This window comes from Carlito syrichta, unplaced genomic scaffold (genome assembly GCF_000164805.1).
Source record: "Carlito syrichta isolate Samal-C Ts95f unplaced genomic scaffold, Tarsius_syrichta-2.0.1 Scaffold311632, whole genome shotgun sequence".
In the NCBI taxonomy this organism is placed as follows: domain Eukaryota; kingdom Metazoa; phylum Chordata; class Mammalia; order Primates; family Tarsiidae; genus Carlito; species Carlito syrichta.
In genome coordinates this window covers 287,639-303,872 of record NW_007255728.1, presented here as the reverse complement: position 1 = coordinate 303,872, position 16,234 = coordinate 287,639, and the positions used below count along the sequence as shown (strand labels likewise).

Sequence of the window (16,234 nt, the reverse complement as noted above, 5' to 3'; positions counted from 1 at the left end):
CGTGCCACTGCACTCCAGTCTGGGCAACAGAGTGAAATTGCAACTCAAAAAAAAAAAAAAAAAAAAGAAACATCCTGTTCCAAAGCAGCTTTCTGACTAAGGAAGAAAAGAAACCAAAGAAAAATTACTCTTTTTAATAGTCAAGTAAAATGATAAGGAAATAAATCTCTCATTACAATCATTAAATAAGTATTGAAGTAAAGTGATGTTCCCCACAGCTATATACATAGGATCTTGTTATATACATAAAAAATAAAAGTTAAGATTAAGAAAGAGAATTCTGAGAGCATTTCCCTAAGAAATTTATCACACAAATAATTACATCCCCATTGCACTTGGCACATCTGTCTGCTACAGCACCAATCACATAATAATTATTTATGCAGTTTTCCCCCCTCCCAATTAGACAGTGAGCTTCTCAAGGGTAAAAGCTATAATTTATTCATATTTGTGTAGCAGGTGCAGAGGACAGTGCTAGATATACAGTGAATGCTCAGTAAATGTTTGCTGAATGACTAGAGTTCTATTGTTTTAAGTCTGACCTCAGGAAAATATTTTATTACTTTTTTTTTAGTAAAATAGCATGATTATTTACATAGAAGAAACAATTTTTCAGAGACTAAGTATACTTTACTTGCTTGTAGGATAAGACCTCCCAGACAAGCAAATTAAGAGCAAGATAACTGCAAAAGAAACATAGGCTTAGGGCATAGGAATCAAATTGTCCAGAGGGAGATTTCATCTAGGCCACGATGATCTATGCCTGACTGACCTTTGAGCAAACTGCTATAACCAAGGACATGTAAGATAAACAAGAAATTGAAATTGTTTAAAAAATTTCTATATTTCTCCCCTTAGCTATCAAAGGACTATTTAGTGTTGGTAATGACATTCATACATGAGTGAGCATAAAATTAAAAAACTCATGAGAAGTCATGTAACTTAGGTGGGGTGGGTGAGTAGAATTCTCCCTTATATTAATTGTATTTCTATATTACATTAATTTTATATTATATTTTTGTCTAATATAATGTCAATAAATTAATTTATGAGTCTAAAATTCTTCTTTCCTCATCATTAACAGAAAGTCAAATTTTCTAACTTTTCCTTAAACAGTAAAGAAGTTACAAATGGTAACAAGTGGTGAGCTCATCCTGGTCAACACTGAGTACCCGGCTAATTTTATTTTTATTTTTTTATTTTTGTAGAGACGAGGTCTCACCAAGTTGCTCAGGCTGGTCTTGAATCTGTGGGTTCAGGCAATCCTCTCACCTCAGCCTCCCAAAGTGCTGGGATTATAGGTGTTTGCCACCATGCCCAGCCTTCATATGCAGCATTCTTAACTATGTCTAAGTTGTTTAACATGAACTTTACAATTGAGATGTGTTACTTATGAAATGAAGCTGATTTTTGTTACTGACCTTCCCAAATTTGTGTTTAAGTGGAAGTCCTGCATCCTGAAATGCTAAAATAATATCAGATTTGTAATCTTGTATAAAAATCCCTAGGTCAACATCTTTGCTATAAGGAATAATGTTGCACTGCCGATACCATCCTAAAAAAGAAAAGAGTGATAAAATTATTTTTTTAAATTTGGATTTGAAAAAAATTAATAATTATAATGAATAATCTTTGTAACAATGAGTTAAAAAAAAAGACAGGGTCTCACTACACTGCCCAGGCTGAACTCAAATTTATGGTTCAAGTGATCTTCCTGCCTTGGCCTCCTGAGTGACTGGGACAGTATGGATTTTATTTCATAGAATTAGACTCAAGGTGCTTTACTAAAATTATTTTTAAAAAATTAAATCCCACTGGCACGGTGGCTCACACCTGTAATCCCAGCACTTTGGGAATGTGGAGTCGAGAGGACTGCCTCAGCTCAGGGGTTAGAAACCAGCCTGAGCAATATGCTCACCATATTTTTTTTTTTAATAAATCAAAAAATTAGCCGGAAGGGGTGGCGCATGCCTGTGGGTGCAGCTACTTGGAAGGCTGAGGTGGAAGGATCACCTGAGGGCAGCAGGTCGAGGCTGCAGTGGTCATGAGTGTGCCACTGCACCCCAGCCTGGTGTGCCACTTCACCCCACTCCTCCTCCTCCTCCTCAAAAAAAAATTAAATCTCATACAAAAAGACTTCACTGTAGGAGTCACCTAAACCTTCTATCTACCTACCTACCTACTTACCTACTTTTACTTGTCTGAGTATTCTCTGCTTCCTAAAAACTATCATGAGTCTGGGTGCAATGACTCATGCCTGTAATCCCAGCACTTTGGGAGGCTGAAGTGGGAAGACTGCTTGAGCCCATGAATTTGAGACCAGCCTAAGCAACGTAGCAAGACCTGATCTCTACAAAAAAAAAAAAAAAAAAAAAAATCAAAAAATCAAAAAATTAGCTAGGCATGGTGGCATGTGCCTATAGTCCGAGCTACTTGGGAAGCTGAGGCAGCAGAATTGCTTGAACTCAGGGAATGGAGGCTGCAGTGAGCCAAGATTGCACCATGGCACTCCAGTCTGGGTAAAATGAGACTAGACTAAAACACAAACAAAAACTTCATGATTATTTTAATATCTGAATAAACCATTAGCTTTAAAAATGTTAACTGGGCCCTCCTTTTAAAGTTAAAATGCTGTTAAGAATGTTTTATTTTTGCTTAACCAATATACCTTTCCCGAGCAATAATTTGTAGAACTTAACAGTTCTAAATGGTGCCTATCTGACAGGTCACATAAAAAGAAAAGCAGACAGATGTGGTGGCTCATGCCTGTAATCCTAGCACTGAGGCGGATAAATTGCTTGAGCCCAGGAGTTCGAGATCAGCCTAGGCAACACAGCAAAACCTTGTCCCTATAAAAAATAAAAAAAAAATTAGTTGCGTGTGGTAGCATGTGCCTGTAGTCCCAGGTACTTGGGATGCTGAGGTAGAAAGACTGCCTGAGCCTGGAAGGTCAAGGCTGCCATGAGCTGAGATCATGTCACTGTACTCCCTCCAGCCTGGACGACAGAGTGAGGCCCTAACTCAAAAAAGAAAAAAAAAGTATCAGCTTCAATGTATAATATACTGCCAAAAGATTATCTGTAAAAATGCTTAATATAATCTACTTTTAAATTAGGTGTCATGCCATTGCTCCAAAAAATAACATATATACTTTATTATTAAATATTATTATTACCTAATGACAATATTAAGGTCTCAAACTCTTGGTCTTCAGCAATCCTCTCACCTCAACCTCCCAAAGTGCTGGGATTACAGTTGTGAGCCACCGTACCCAGCCTCATGAAAGTTTTTGAGGAAGCTGAGTACTCAGACCCAGTAAAGATAGGCAGGTAGGTAGGCAGGTAGGTGTAAAGAGAAGGTTCACATGACTCCTACAATGAAGTCTTTTAGTATAGTATTTAATTAAAAAAAAATAATTTTGGTAAAGCACCTTAAATCTAATCCTATGAAATAAAACTCATCCCATAGCCCCAACCACTCAGGAGGCCAAGGAAGGAGGATCAGTACTTAATTACTGATTATAATACTTACATATTATTAAATACTATCATCTTTACATATGATATATTATATATATTACTTGCACACTAATAGAGGAGACTCCTGGGTCTCTCCTACCATCTTTCTAATCATTCCATTCAAGTTATTTAAAAATAAATGACTACAGTTTTCCTTACAGGTATTGCTATTAGGCAATATTATTTGAGATGCTAAAAGAATTCTACCAAAGAATTATAGATTATTAAAAATGGAAGTTTCCTTACTTGTCATCTAATACAACCCTCAGATTCTAAAGTAGCTCCCCCTTTATCCATAGTTTCACTTCCATCAGTTTTAGTTACCATGGTCAATCACAGTCTGAAAATATAAAATTGTGAATTCCAGAAATAAACAATTCAGGGGTGCCCAGACTTTTTTGCCACTATACAATGCATTCATGTAACCAAAATCTATTTGTACTCTTTAAAGAAGTGGTCCCCAGCCTTTCTGACATCAGGGAACCGTTTTGTGGAAGATAATTTTTCCATGGACTGGGGAGTGAGGAGGGGATGGTTTTGGGATGATTCAAGTGCATAACATTTATTGTGCATTTTATTTCTATTTCTATTTATTTCTATTATTATTACAATCATTGTTCATTACATATAATTAAATAAATATACAACTCACCACAAAAAAAAAAGAGATGCAGACAAAAGTGGTAAATAAAATAATGGGCAGGCCACACACACATAGACTAAAATAAGGGTTGGATTCTGACTTAAAGCCTGCCACCAGATGCAGCTACACAACTGAAGTACATCAACGCACTTGCCACTCACAAATAGGGTTCTGATGTAAGTCCACAAACAACTGATTTATTAGTGCAGTCAAACCTTACAGCTAATGTTAATCTGTATTTGCAGCCACTCCCCAGCACTAGCATCACTGCCTCAGCTCCACCTCAGGCATTAGATTCTCATAAGTGTGCAACCTAGCTCCTTCACATGCTCAGTTCACAATAGTATTTGTGCTCCTATGAGAATTTAATGCCGCTGCTCATCTGACAGGAGGTCAAGCTCAGGCAGTAATGTGAGTGACGGGCAGCAGCTGTAAATATAGCGTTGCTTGCTTGCCCACTACTCACTTCCCACTGTGTGGCCCTGTTCCTAACAGACCATGGACCAATACTGTTCCATGGGCCGGGGCTGGGGACCCCTGCTTTAAAACTATTGAAATAAAGAGAAAAAAGAAAAAAAAGTTTTCAGTAAAAAAAAAGGCAGCCAAAAAAAAAATTCTAAAGTTATAAATTACTTTTCCGTATCAGCCTAATACTATATCACAATGCCTACCTACATCTTTCGCTTCACCTCATCTCATCAGTTAGGCATTGTATCATCTCACATCATTAGAACTAGGTTGAGTACAGTACAAGAAGATATTCTGAGAGGCAGAGATCATACTCTCACAACTTTTGTTACAGTATATTGTTCTAATTGTTCTATTTTATTTTTACTTATTGTTGTTAATCTCTTACTGTGCCTAATCTATAAATTAAACTTCATCATAAGTATGTATGTATAGGAAAAAACAGAAGAGTATATAGGGTTTGTTACTATCCAAGGTTTCATGTATCCACTGGGGGGTCTTAAAACACATCCATATAGATAAGAGGAGACTACTGTATAGTCTACATGTTCTGAAATGACTTAACGAAATCAATAGATCCTTGTTCCATGCATAAATGTTTATTCTGTCTGTAAATATGATACTTCAAATATCACCAATGTTTTGTTATCTCAAGAAGTCATTCCTAAAGTCAGAGAATGAAATTAAAAAAGACAAATAGAAAGTAATAAGAATTTTACCTAGACAGGTTCCACTGCTCAGCCAGAATTGTACTCCCAATTTATTTAATGTTTTAGCTGCTACTTGCAGTAATTCCTTTGCATTCTTCCGAAAGGTCATAGCTTCCACAGTGTTATCATCAAGGTACTGCTACAGATATAATAAATAGTCAGCTATTACAGCCATTTCTAAATTGCTAGGGACATTTCCATGATATTTGAATTAAATCTAAAAATTAATCCAATATATATTTTTCTATTATAAAAATCACATTTATGGTTGTTAGTCACACATCATTATTATTATTTTTTATTTTTTTGAGTTGGAGTCTCACTCTGTCGCCCAGACTGGAGTACAGTGGCCGCTCCCGGCCACCGCAGCCTCGACCTGCTGGGCTCCGGCAATCCTTCTGCCTCAGCCTTCCACGTAGCTGGAACTACAGGCGTGCGCTATCACGCCCGGCTAATTTTTTGATTTATTGTAGAGATGAGGTCTCGCCTGCCCAGGCGGGTCTCGAACCTGCGAGCTCAGGCAATCCACTTACCTCAGCCTCCCAAAGGCGCGGGATTACAGGCTGAGCCACCGAGCCCGGCTAGTCACACATTAAAATCAGAATATAGGAGTAGAGTCTAGAAAAGACAAGTTAAAAGGGAAAGGATGAGACTTACACCTTAATCAGTTCTCTGCAACACAATTTAGCAGGCTGGACAGTTAGTGGAAAAGAAAGCTAATTATAAGAGCTGAAGTAAAATGAATTCAATGTTGTTTCATCATTCACTAATGCTATTGGACTTTGAAGACTGTATAGTACAGTAAAAAGAGCCTAATTTTTTGAATCAGATTATCTGTGTTCAAATTTAGCTCCACTGCTTTTTTGCTGGGACCGTCGGCATAATCATCTTCTCACAGAACATAAGCTCTATGAGGAAAGTGACTTCATTTTGTTTACCATCGTACCTCCAGTGCATAGAACACTGCCTGAATAGTTGTTGAATGAATGAGAGAATGAAAGAATAAACAAATCCCTCTTATCTAATTTTCTCATCTGTAATTAAATAATAATTATTATACTTTGCAGGACTGTTGTGAAGACTTAAGAAGAAAAATGTCTTGAAAATTATAAAGTCTTACACAAATATTATCATCATTTAGTTAGTCATCTTGGCTTTATGATTTTATTTTTAGAGTGTTTTAGAACCGAGGAAAGCACTATACATTCTACAGTTATGTTTCACTATCTATTGGACAAAATCTAAACTTCTTGGCCTTGCAAACAAGGACATGGTGTTCCAGTCCTCGACTACCGGTCCAGCTCCATCTCTCCTCACACTGTTCATATTATGGCAATATCTTATAACTTCCCAAATATGCTTTTCAAGTCTCTATGCCTTTATGCATGTTGTTTCCTTTGTCTAATATATCCTTGACTAATAAAATCTTTCATGTCTCAACCAGCCACTGAGAAAACATTCCCTGATTTTCCCAGGAAGATGGATGTATTTATTCTCCCAGTGTTCCTATTTAGGAATGTTCCTATTCAGCATTTGTGAAGCAAGGGATCATGTTGGGTACTAGATATACAAAGACAAATGAAATAATCTGTTTCCTTAACAAGCTTATAAGAGTTACCACTTGTACATACTTTTACTATAATTTGTATCATATTTAATTATAACTGTTGATTTTACTTATATTCCATTAGACCATAAAGATGGTTCCTTGAGGGCAGGTACTCTATCTCTCCATCACTGCATCTATGGATTTAGAATGGTTCCCGGCACATAACATATAAGCAACACATATTGATGAGTCGATACATGAATAAATAATTGATTAAGCCACTCCCATGGCTACAAAATCCTATGCCTAAAATATCTTATAATTATTTTACAATATAGCAGGAGAGAATACAGTTAAGTGCCCCTACAGAGGAAGTGAGTTTCCTGCAGATAAGTTACTGTCTACAAAACATAAAGATTATATAGAATCTCTTCAATATGAACACACCCCATTCCTCAGAGTCATAACTTCTTTTAGAACATATGACTTGAATGAGAAATACATGTTCTTATCCTTGTGGCAACAGAAAAAGTCTGGTGCTAGGAGTTTGAAGACCTAAGATTTAATCTATGCTCAGCCAATGACAACTGTGTAACTGACATCTTGAAACCTCAGTTTTCTTATCTGTGAAGAAAATAACTTCCTTATTGCACAGAGTGACTGAAAGGATCAAGTAAACAGCAACTATGGAAACTCTGTACTCTACAAAAACATCAGGTCTGATAGTTATGTTCTGCTGGGGCTGCCGTCTGTATGGATATACTCCCACCTTTGATATACCTTTCCTAACATGACATGGCATTTGAATAGGAATTAAATAGTAATAATGTGTGTGTTAATTTCCTAACTTTTGTATTAGGCCATGTAGAAGAATGTTCCTATTTTTTACAAATACTAAATTATTTCAGGTTGTAAGGTATCTGATAATCAATTTACTCCCAAATGGTTCAGGAAGAAAGTTATATGTAGTGTACTTGCAGCTATAATGTGTTTTAAATTGTTTTAAAATTATTATTTTAAAAAGAAGAAAGTTAAGAGGCTGCTCTATGAGGTCTATTAGTTTGTTTTACATCAAGCATTGTATTTAAGGCTGTTTGGCGCCATCTAGTGTTCATAAACATGCATGTTCAGTTTAATTTTAAAACTGACCCTCTGGATCTTTGTGCCATGTACCATGGTAGATGTTGGGGCTACAGAGGTGAATAAAATAACATGCCTGTCATCAAGAAGTTCACAAAATTTAGTAGGGAGACAAGACAGATGTTCACAGTTCACTGTGATAATTGCTACAGCAGAGGTGACAACCTGAGCAAACACCTTAAGACACAAGAGTTAAGTAGTCAAGTTTAAGCAACAAAGTCCATCTTTCCTACTTCTTATTATAGAGATATGTCAGGCAGCACCCTCCTACTAGAATAGGCTCATACACGCATGTGGATTTCCAGCTTTCCATTTATGAGGTCGATTGTGTAAATTTAATAGATGCACAATTATAGATTTAAGGAAATAGGTCTAGAAAGGTCCACTTGGGTTGTCAGGCCTAGGTCTTGTGTGCCAGCACACTGTACCAAAGAAACCTTGTATTTGTGGGTCCTCAGCACTTGACAGCAATAATAAAGCTGGAACTTCATTTTATATTGTTTCTGTCCTTGTGTATACAGCTTTCTTGGCAGAGAGCCCCCCAAAACAAAGGACAAGTAGAAAGATTAGGGTACCAAAACCTCACTGAAAATTTGCCTAGGTTCACTGTATCTCCTCTTTTCATGTCATCTTAGAGCTGAATTTTTATGCCTTTCAAAATCATCTTTATATGCCCAGGGTCAGAAGTCTGAGAAAAAAGAATTTCAATAAATATTTACTGAATTGAAAACTATGCCAGTAAAATAAACTTTAAAAGCAATTGATCATTGTGTACCATTTATCTTCAAAAACCTTCACAAATACAAAAAATTCATATTCAATAGTAACACTTAAAAAACCGTATTTTCATGAAGTCTTTTCTAAATCTACCTGACCCATCTTCTACAGTGGCTTCATCATACTTGGATTGCTTCAAAAAGAGAATATACTATCTTTTATAAAGTTAATGGGCTATCTTAACTAAGGGTTAAATCTATCTGGGTTCTAATCAAATAAAACAACTAATAGATATCAATCTATTAGTTGAGGAAACAAATAGTTTAAGATTTTTAATCTGCTTCTTAAAAAATTAAAAGGGGCCAGGCGCAGTAGCTCAAGCCTGTAATCCCAGCATTTTGGGAGCCTGAGGTGAGAGAACTGCCTGAGCCCAAGGGTTCAAGACCGGCCTGAGCAACATGATGAAGACCTTGTCTCTACAATAAATCAAAAAAATAACTGGACATGGTGGCGCATAACTGTAGTTCCAGCTACTTGGAAAGCTGAGGCAGAATGATTACTGAGCCCAGCAGTTCGAGGCTGAAGTGGCATGAGTGTGTCACTGCACTCCACCCTGGGAGTAAGACTCTAACTCAAAAAAATAAAATAGATAAAAAATTAAAAGGAAACAAGTTAGAAGAAAATAGATGAATCAAAAAAAGATTTTCTTACTTATTTTCCATAAGTTCTTTCATTTCCCCATCCCCAAATATTAAAAATAACCACAATATTTTCTTTAATTTAGAAAGTAAATTTTTTGTTTGCATCTAACCTGAAAGAATGCTCGAGCTTCTTTATACCTACACTCAATAAACCTAGAGTGTGGTATTTCTTCTACAAAGTGCACTGGATCTTTTGGAATGAGAACTTCTAGCCCATCAACAGCAACTTGCTGTAACTCTGGCCTGAAAACAAAAGTTAAGATTTAGTTAAAGAATCTAACCCATAACATTGACAGCTTCTTAAAAATATTAAACATTAGCAAAATAGCTAAACATCAAGTATATTTTCTTCAATTACCTCAGATATCAAATAGCAACTTTAGTAAGACTTTGAGAACCTGATATCAAACAGCACTTGAGTTTTAAATATTTTGATTAATGTATTTTAAAACAGTTTTGTATTTGTTTATACATACCTTGGCATTTAAGCAGAAAGTAAAGTGACATAATATTAAACTATCAATTTACTTTTAGAGAAGTAAAAATACCTAAGATACACAAATTCCACTGGCCTGAGAGTATCATTAATGGCAAAATGTAAATCTAAAAATTGGTCTTATGTATTTTGAATGCCATGCTCTACAAATATTCTTTGAGAGTTTCCCACTCCTCTTTATATAAAATTATACAATGTAGAGATGACTTTTATCTATCGGTACATTTTTATGTTTAATAAGTATTTGCTGACTGACAATTTTGAACTTTATAAAATTATTAACAAAACTTGAAATAAATTTACAATGCTTTAAAAAACTAAAAGGTAATATCTTCCTAAAGAAACTATTTGAAATACAGAATAAGAAAAAAACATACATAAAAGTGGTAAGAGAGTAGTGGTTATTAGTTGTGCACAGTGGCTCACGCCTGTAATTTCAGCACTTTGGGAGTCCGAGGTGAAAGAGAACTGCTTGAGTCCAGAAATTTGATACCAGCCTGGGCAACATAGCAAGATCTCTACCTACAAAAGTGAAAAAATAAGCCATGATGGAGGTGTGCACCTGTAGTCCTAGATACTTGAGAGGCTGAGGTACAAGGATCACTGAGCCCAGGAGTTCGAGACTGTGGTGAGCTGTGATTGTGCCACTGCACTCTAGCCTGGGTAACAAACAGAGTGAGAAGACTCTGACTCAAAAAAAAAAAAAAAAAAAAAAGAGAATAGTGGCTATTAAGATTTTGACTAAAATAATAAGAGGAGCCAATATTAACAGCAAAATATATCCGTACCCCTACTCTTTTTTTTTTTTGGTCATTTTATTTTGAAAACCTGGATTGGTTCAGAAAAGGTTTGACTTCACATAAACAAAAAATATAGAAGGCTCCAATTTTAAATACATTTAAAGTCGTTTTCAAATATGTAATTTTAAGGACTAATAAGAAGGCAAGAATAAACATATTCTTATACTTCTCAAGTATAACAGATAAGCAATGTCTCTCTGGAAGTCGCCGAGATAGAGTTTTTAATGTGAAAATTCTTATAAATACTAACTGCTACCTTCTCATCAGATTCTGGTATTCAAAGCAGACTGTTACATCATCATTAGTGACTTCAAGAGAAGAAAAAGTACAGTTCTAGGTTAGAAACATCATACTTAATGCCCAAACTCGAGAACATTTTCTTATCCTGCAAGTGTTAATACCATAAGACTAAACTAATGAAATTTATGAGTCCTTCAAATAAATGTTTCTCATAAGAAATATTTTTATTCTTGTGGTAACTAAGAGTGAATTTTTGCACATAGTTTTGAGAAGTACAGAAAAATACACATAACATAAAGACACAAAATAATGAATTATAAACACCCAAATTTCCACTACAGAAATGGAATTTTGTCAGTGTTCCTGCAGTTCTCTACATGTCCTACCATTCCCCTTAGAGATAAACTCTAGCCGTCTCTTCTGGTATTCCTTTCTTACTATTCTTAATATTTTTACTATAAAAGTATAAATCCATGAACATAATTTAGCCTGTGTTTCAACTTCTTACAGATGTAATTATATTTGTATTCTTTTGGGCCTTGTGTCACTCAACATAGTTGAATTCATCCATGCTGTTGCACAGTCTTCTAGTTCATTTATTTCTCTTCTGTATAATATTTTATTCTATGAATGGCTAAATATATATATATATATATATAGAGAGAGAGAGAGAGAGAGAGAGAGAGAGAAAGAGAGATATGTTTGTGTAAATTTATCCTTTTATTGCTGAAGGACATTTGCGTTGCTTCTAATTTGAGGGCATTAAGACAATGTTACATACACATTTATGTGAAATGCATATTTCAATATTAAAATGTAAAAAGAGTGCAAAAATTCATCTGAACAACACTCATTTTGCATTTCCCCTTTTGACTCTGAACTCACCTGTCAAAAGCTCCAGGGTAACGACCGAACTGTAACTTTCGAAAGGGAACAAATTTCCTATCAATGTGTCCTTTGAGTCGTAGATGGCCATGCCAGAGGTAGTTACCACTCCTCTCATGAAAGACCACCAAGTGGATGGCATGAGCTGCCAATTTGCAGATATAGTGCAGGGGGATTTCAGTTCCAGAAAGTGAGTCTATCCCATCTAGACGGGGATCTTTGCTTTCAATCTTTAGGCACTGAAACCCCATATTCTCAGCTATCCGAAACCAACCTTCCTAGAACCAAAGAAACATCAAGCTTGAATACTTAAAACCAAACACTAGTAGCAAAACGAAAGTGATTTTTATATTGAATTGAGCCATATGTTTGTGCTAATCTGTTCTTTGTTAAAATATTTTAAAATGAGGGTAATGAACAAGAAGGAAGTGCCTGGAGAATAAAGGAAACTAGCAAAATGAAAAATCATAGCATGGAAGATATAGCCAAAGGCACACTTTATGAAAAGTAATACAAATTTCTTCCTTGGAATCATAATGCTTATGTTAGTGTTCTCTGGTTATTTTCTATAAAGTAAATGTTAATATTAAGGATAACACTTAAAATTAAGCTTTTAAGTCTTAATTTCTAATAACCTTTATCTTCAAAAGTACTTCAAAAAAAATAGTTCTTTCATCTCAGAATTTATATCCCAACACCTTAAAATACTACCACAAAAGAACCCCATCATAATGCAAATCATTAAAATAAACTGAAACATAATGTGAGGCAAAGTGCACTTTCCAACATTATTAGTTTCATTAGTTATCAACTGTAGAATTCCTCTTTTCTTTCTAGGTACATTTGGGGTGGAAAGCACTGATTGAGGGTGAGGGCAAGGGAGGCCAATTCTGAGAAAAACACTACTGTGTAGAATAAAGGCAGTATAAGCTGGTAAATTCAGGAAAAAACAGAAAGGACAGCCAGACCGTCAAAGGAATGTGACATTAGGTTGTTGGAGCAGAAAAAGACTGATAGACGAAATAGGCAGGACTATAATATGGTCTGCCTTCTTAGAACTATCAGGGAGAGAAAAGTCGAGAACAAAATAGTTATTCTGATCAAGCAGAGTAAAGGCCTAGGTCAAGGCTGTGCTACACAGATCTACTCTCAGTTGCCTTGGCAGTGGTTTGCTCACTTTATGGTAATGGCATTAATAAAGGAAATTCATGTGCAAATAGCCTATAGTTATTAGATTTAATGATATAATTAGCTCCACCTTGGGAGAAGTTTTAGGGAGGACTATCCCAGGGCTCTTATACGTATGATGTCAGATGTATAGAGGATAAACTTGAACCTGTTTGCTTATTCTGAGTATAGCTGACACTTTGCTTCTTCCACTGACTCTGGTCATATTAGTTTTGCCAACTGTACCATGTTCCCTTTCTCCTAAAATAACAGTTTCTAAGGCAAGTAGCACTGTACCCAACAGACATCTTAGAAATTTGTGAGGATATTTTTGATTTATCATAATAAAAAAATGACATTTTAGAGGCCTACACCAAGAACACTAGACATCTACAATCCAAAATATGAAAATTTATCCAGTTACTAAATTCAAATGTCCTGACAATCACGTAGTGAAAAACTTGGTTATAATTATCTGAGTCTTTATTTCCCAGAAATACAATAGACATGTCAATGGAGAGACAACTTTATTTTGTTGTTGTTGAAAATTTATTCACTATTTTGGAAAATCACGTTACTAACAATACCATTCATAGTATGAGTTTATATTTGTAGTTATCACATTCTGTAATCCTACTTATGAATACAAGCAACTGAATTACTTTATTATGCTTTCACACCTGAGCATTCACACACTAAAATACACATTATTTCCTTTTATTTTGACACTATATTATAGTTAAGAATTTTTTTTTTTGGAGCTGGAGTCTTACTTCATAGCCCAAGCTGGAGTGCAGTGGCACACTCATGGCTACCCCAGTGTTGACCTGCTGGGCTCAGGCGATCCTTCTGCCTCAGTCCTCCAAGTAGCCAGAATTATAGGTGTGCACTACCACGCCCAGCTAATTTTTTATTTTATTGTAAAGATGAGGTCTTGCTAAGTTGCCTGGGCTGGTCTCAAACTTGCGGGCTCAGGCAATCCATTCACCTTGGCCCCCTAAAGTGCTGGAATTACAGGCTGAGCCGCCAAGTCCAGCCTAGTTAAGAAATTATATTGATTTTGAGAATTATGTATATAGGAAGGTTATAATTTCTATGAACTTCATTTGGGGAAAATAAATAAATATTATAAAATACTCTTTGTAAAAATGGGTTTGTAAGTCTTACATAGGTTTTTTCTATGAGAAAATCGATCAGTTCAATAAAAATGACCTACAGATATTGATATTGAGGAGTCTCTCTCAGTGAGAAAGTAGCATCCTTCCTCTCAACCCTCTTGATGAGGGAAACAAAGAATTTCAGAGATGCAAGTCATGACATCAGTGGGCGGTTAAACTAATACCAACAGCCACTAACCTTTTAACCTCTTATACGAGAAAAATAAATCCCCTATTTGCTTTAGCAATCATTGTTTTGTTACTTATAGCTGAAAATATTCCTGACACAATTTATAAAGAGTTTAACTTTTGGGGGGGAGGGGTCGAGGTCTCATTTTATCACCCAGGCTGGAGTAGAGTGGCACAATCACGGCTCACCACAGCCTTGAACTCTTGGGCTCAGGAGACCCTTCTGCATCAGTCTCCCGAGGAGCTGGGACTACAGATGTATACTACCACACCTCGTTAGTTTCTATGTTTTTGCAGAGAAAGGTCTCAGTAGGTTACCCAGGCTGGTTTTGAACTCTTGGACTAAAGCGATCCTCCTGCCTCAGCCTCCCAAAGTGCCAGGATTACAAGCATGAACCACTGTGCCTGGTCTAAAATTTTTTTTAACATTTTACATTTTAAACTAGTTTAATCCCATACTATTTTTTAGAAGGCACATATTCCATTATTTGAAAACAAGTCACTTACCTCAATCTTCCACAGGTGATACTGTAATGCAAATGCAGTAAAGTCTCTTGGAACACAGAAAAACGTGCATTCTGAAGTGGAGCCATGAGAAGTATTTTTGACTTGTTCAAAGTTTTTATTAATCAATTCCAGAATCAAAGGATCAATAAGAAACACTGGTACGTTTTGGCTGGATGTTAGCATAATAAATTTTTTAACTGCACGCTGTTTGAGAGAAAAAGAATCCTCTTAATTTCACTAAATCACTACAACAACCTATTTTTATTAAAGTTTTATTCATTAATTTGATAAGAATGCATAGTGCTTACCCAGTTGATACCAGGTTTATCACTGTGCTTAAAAAGTACACAAATAAATTACACACACAGTTCCTAATCTTCTAAGAAAATAAACAATTATTTACAATATAAGGTAAAATACGCTATAATAAAAATATATAAAACATATTATAAAAGTACAGGTCAGTAAGCTACTAATTTACTATACATAAAAAGAATAAGAACTCTCCATAGAGAAAGTGGTGTCTGACATGAAAGCTCTGGGTTTACAAATCATTCTCTCGGTATTAGCTAAATCTTCTCAAACAAAATGAAAAAAGAAATTATTTGTCAGCTTGAAAAAATTAGTTATGTCAGCTGGGCACGATGGCTCACGCCTATAATACCAGCACTTTGGGAAACCAAGGCAGGAGGATCGCTTGAGCCAAGTAGTTTGAGACCAGCCTAGAAAATATAATAAATTGTGTAAAATGTTAAAAAATTTTAGGCCAGGTATCTCTACAAAGAAACCCCAAAACTTAGCTGGATGTGGTGATGCATGCCTGTAGTTCCAGCTACTTGGGAGACTAAGGCAGAAGTATTGCCTGAGCCCAGGAGGTTGAGGCTGCAGAGAGGTGTGATAGCACCACTGCACTCCAGCCTGGGTGACAGAGACCTCAACTCAAAAAATAAAACAAGACAAAAATCAGTCATGTCAATCTTTCAAAAACAAAAATCGTGTGTGCTGTTTTTCTTCATATTTGGAAAGTTGCTTAATAACCTTTCTAAACAAAAGACTCAGACCAAATACAATGTCTCCTTGATCATTCCCATACATAGTTCACTCCTTCAATACTGCAATATTTTATTTTATTTTATTTATTATTTTGTTTAATCAGTATTTTTTATTATGATTTTGTGGGGTACAGTTAAGGGTTAGGTGTACAATTACGTTTCATTCAGGCACCCTGTTGATAAGAGGTGTTTCCCGATCCCCAGACAGATATTTGCGACTGTTAATCCCATCCCCCTCCGCCCCCCATAGTTTCCCAGTACCGTCAGTCATTTTCTTATAGTATTACATTGGATG

At 35.8% G+C, this 16,234-nt stretch overlaps 1 protein-coding gene across 2 annotated transcripts in view; it reads right to left on the bottom strand.

Moving 5' to 3' along the window:
* The window catches only part of FKTN (fukutin), a 70,400-nt gene that overhangs the window by 22,072 nt on the left and 32,094 nt on the right, over positions 1-16,234 (bottom strand). For both annotated transcript variants that reach the window (XM_008068898.1, XM_021717980.1), the window contains exons 4-8: positions 14,888-15,091; positions 11,868-12,145; positions 9,557-9,689; positions 5,349-5,478; positions 1,422-1,555 (exon numbers count right to left, since the gene is read on the bottom strand). In XM_008068898.1, the coding sequence (XP_008067089.1) occupies positions 1,422-1,555; positions 5,349-5,478; positions 9,557-9,689; positions 11,868-12,145; positions 14,888-15,091 (879 nt within the window). The remainder of the gene's footprint in view (positions 1-1,421; positions 1,556-5,348; positions 5,479-9,556; positions 9,690-11,867; positions 12,146-14,887; positions 15,092-16,234) is intronic.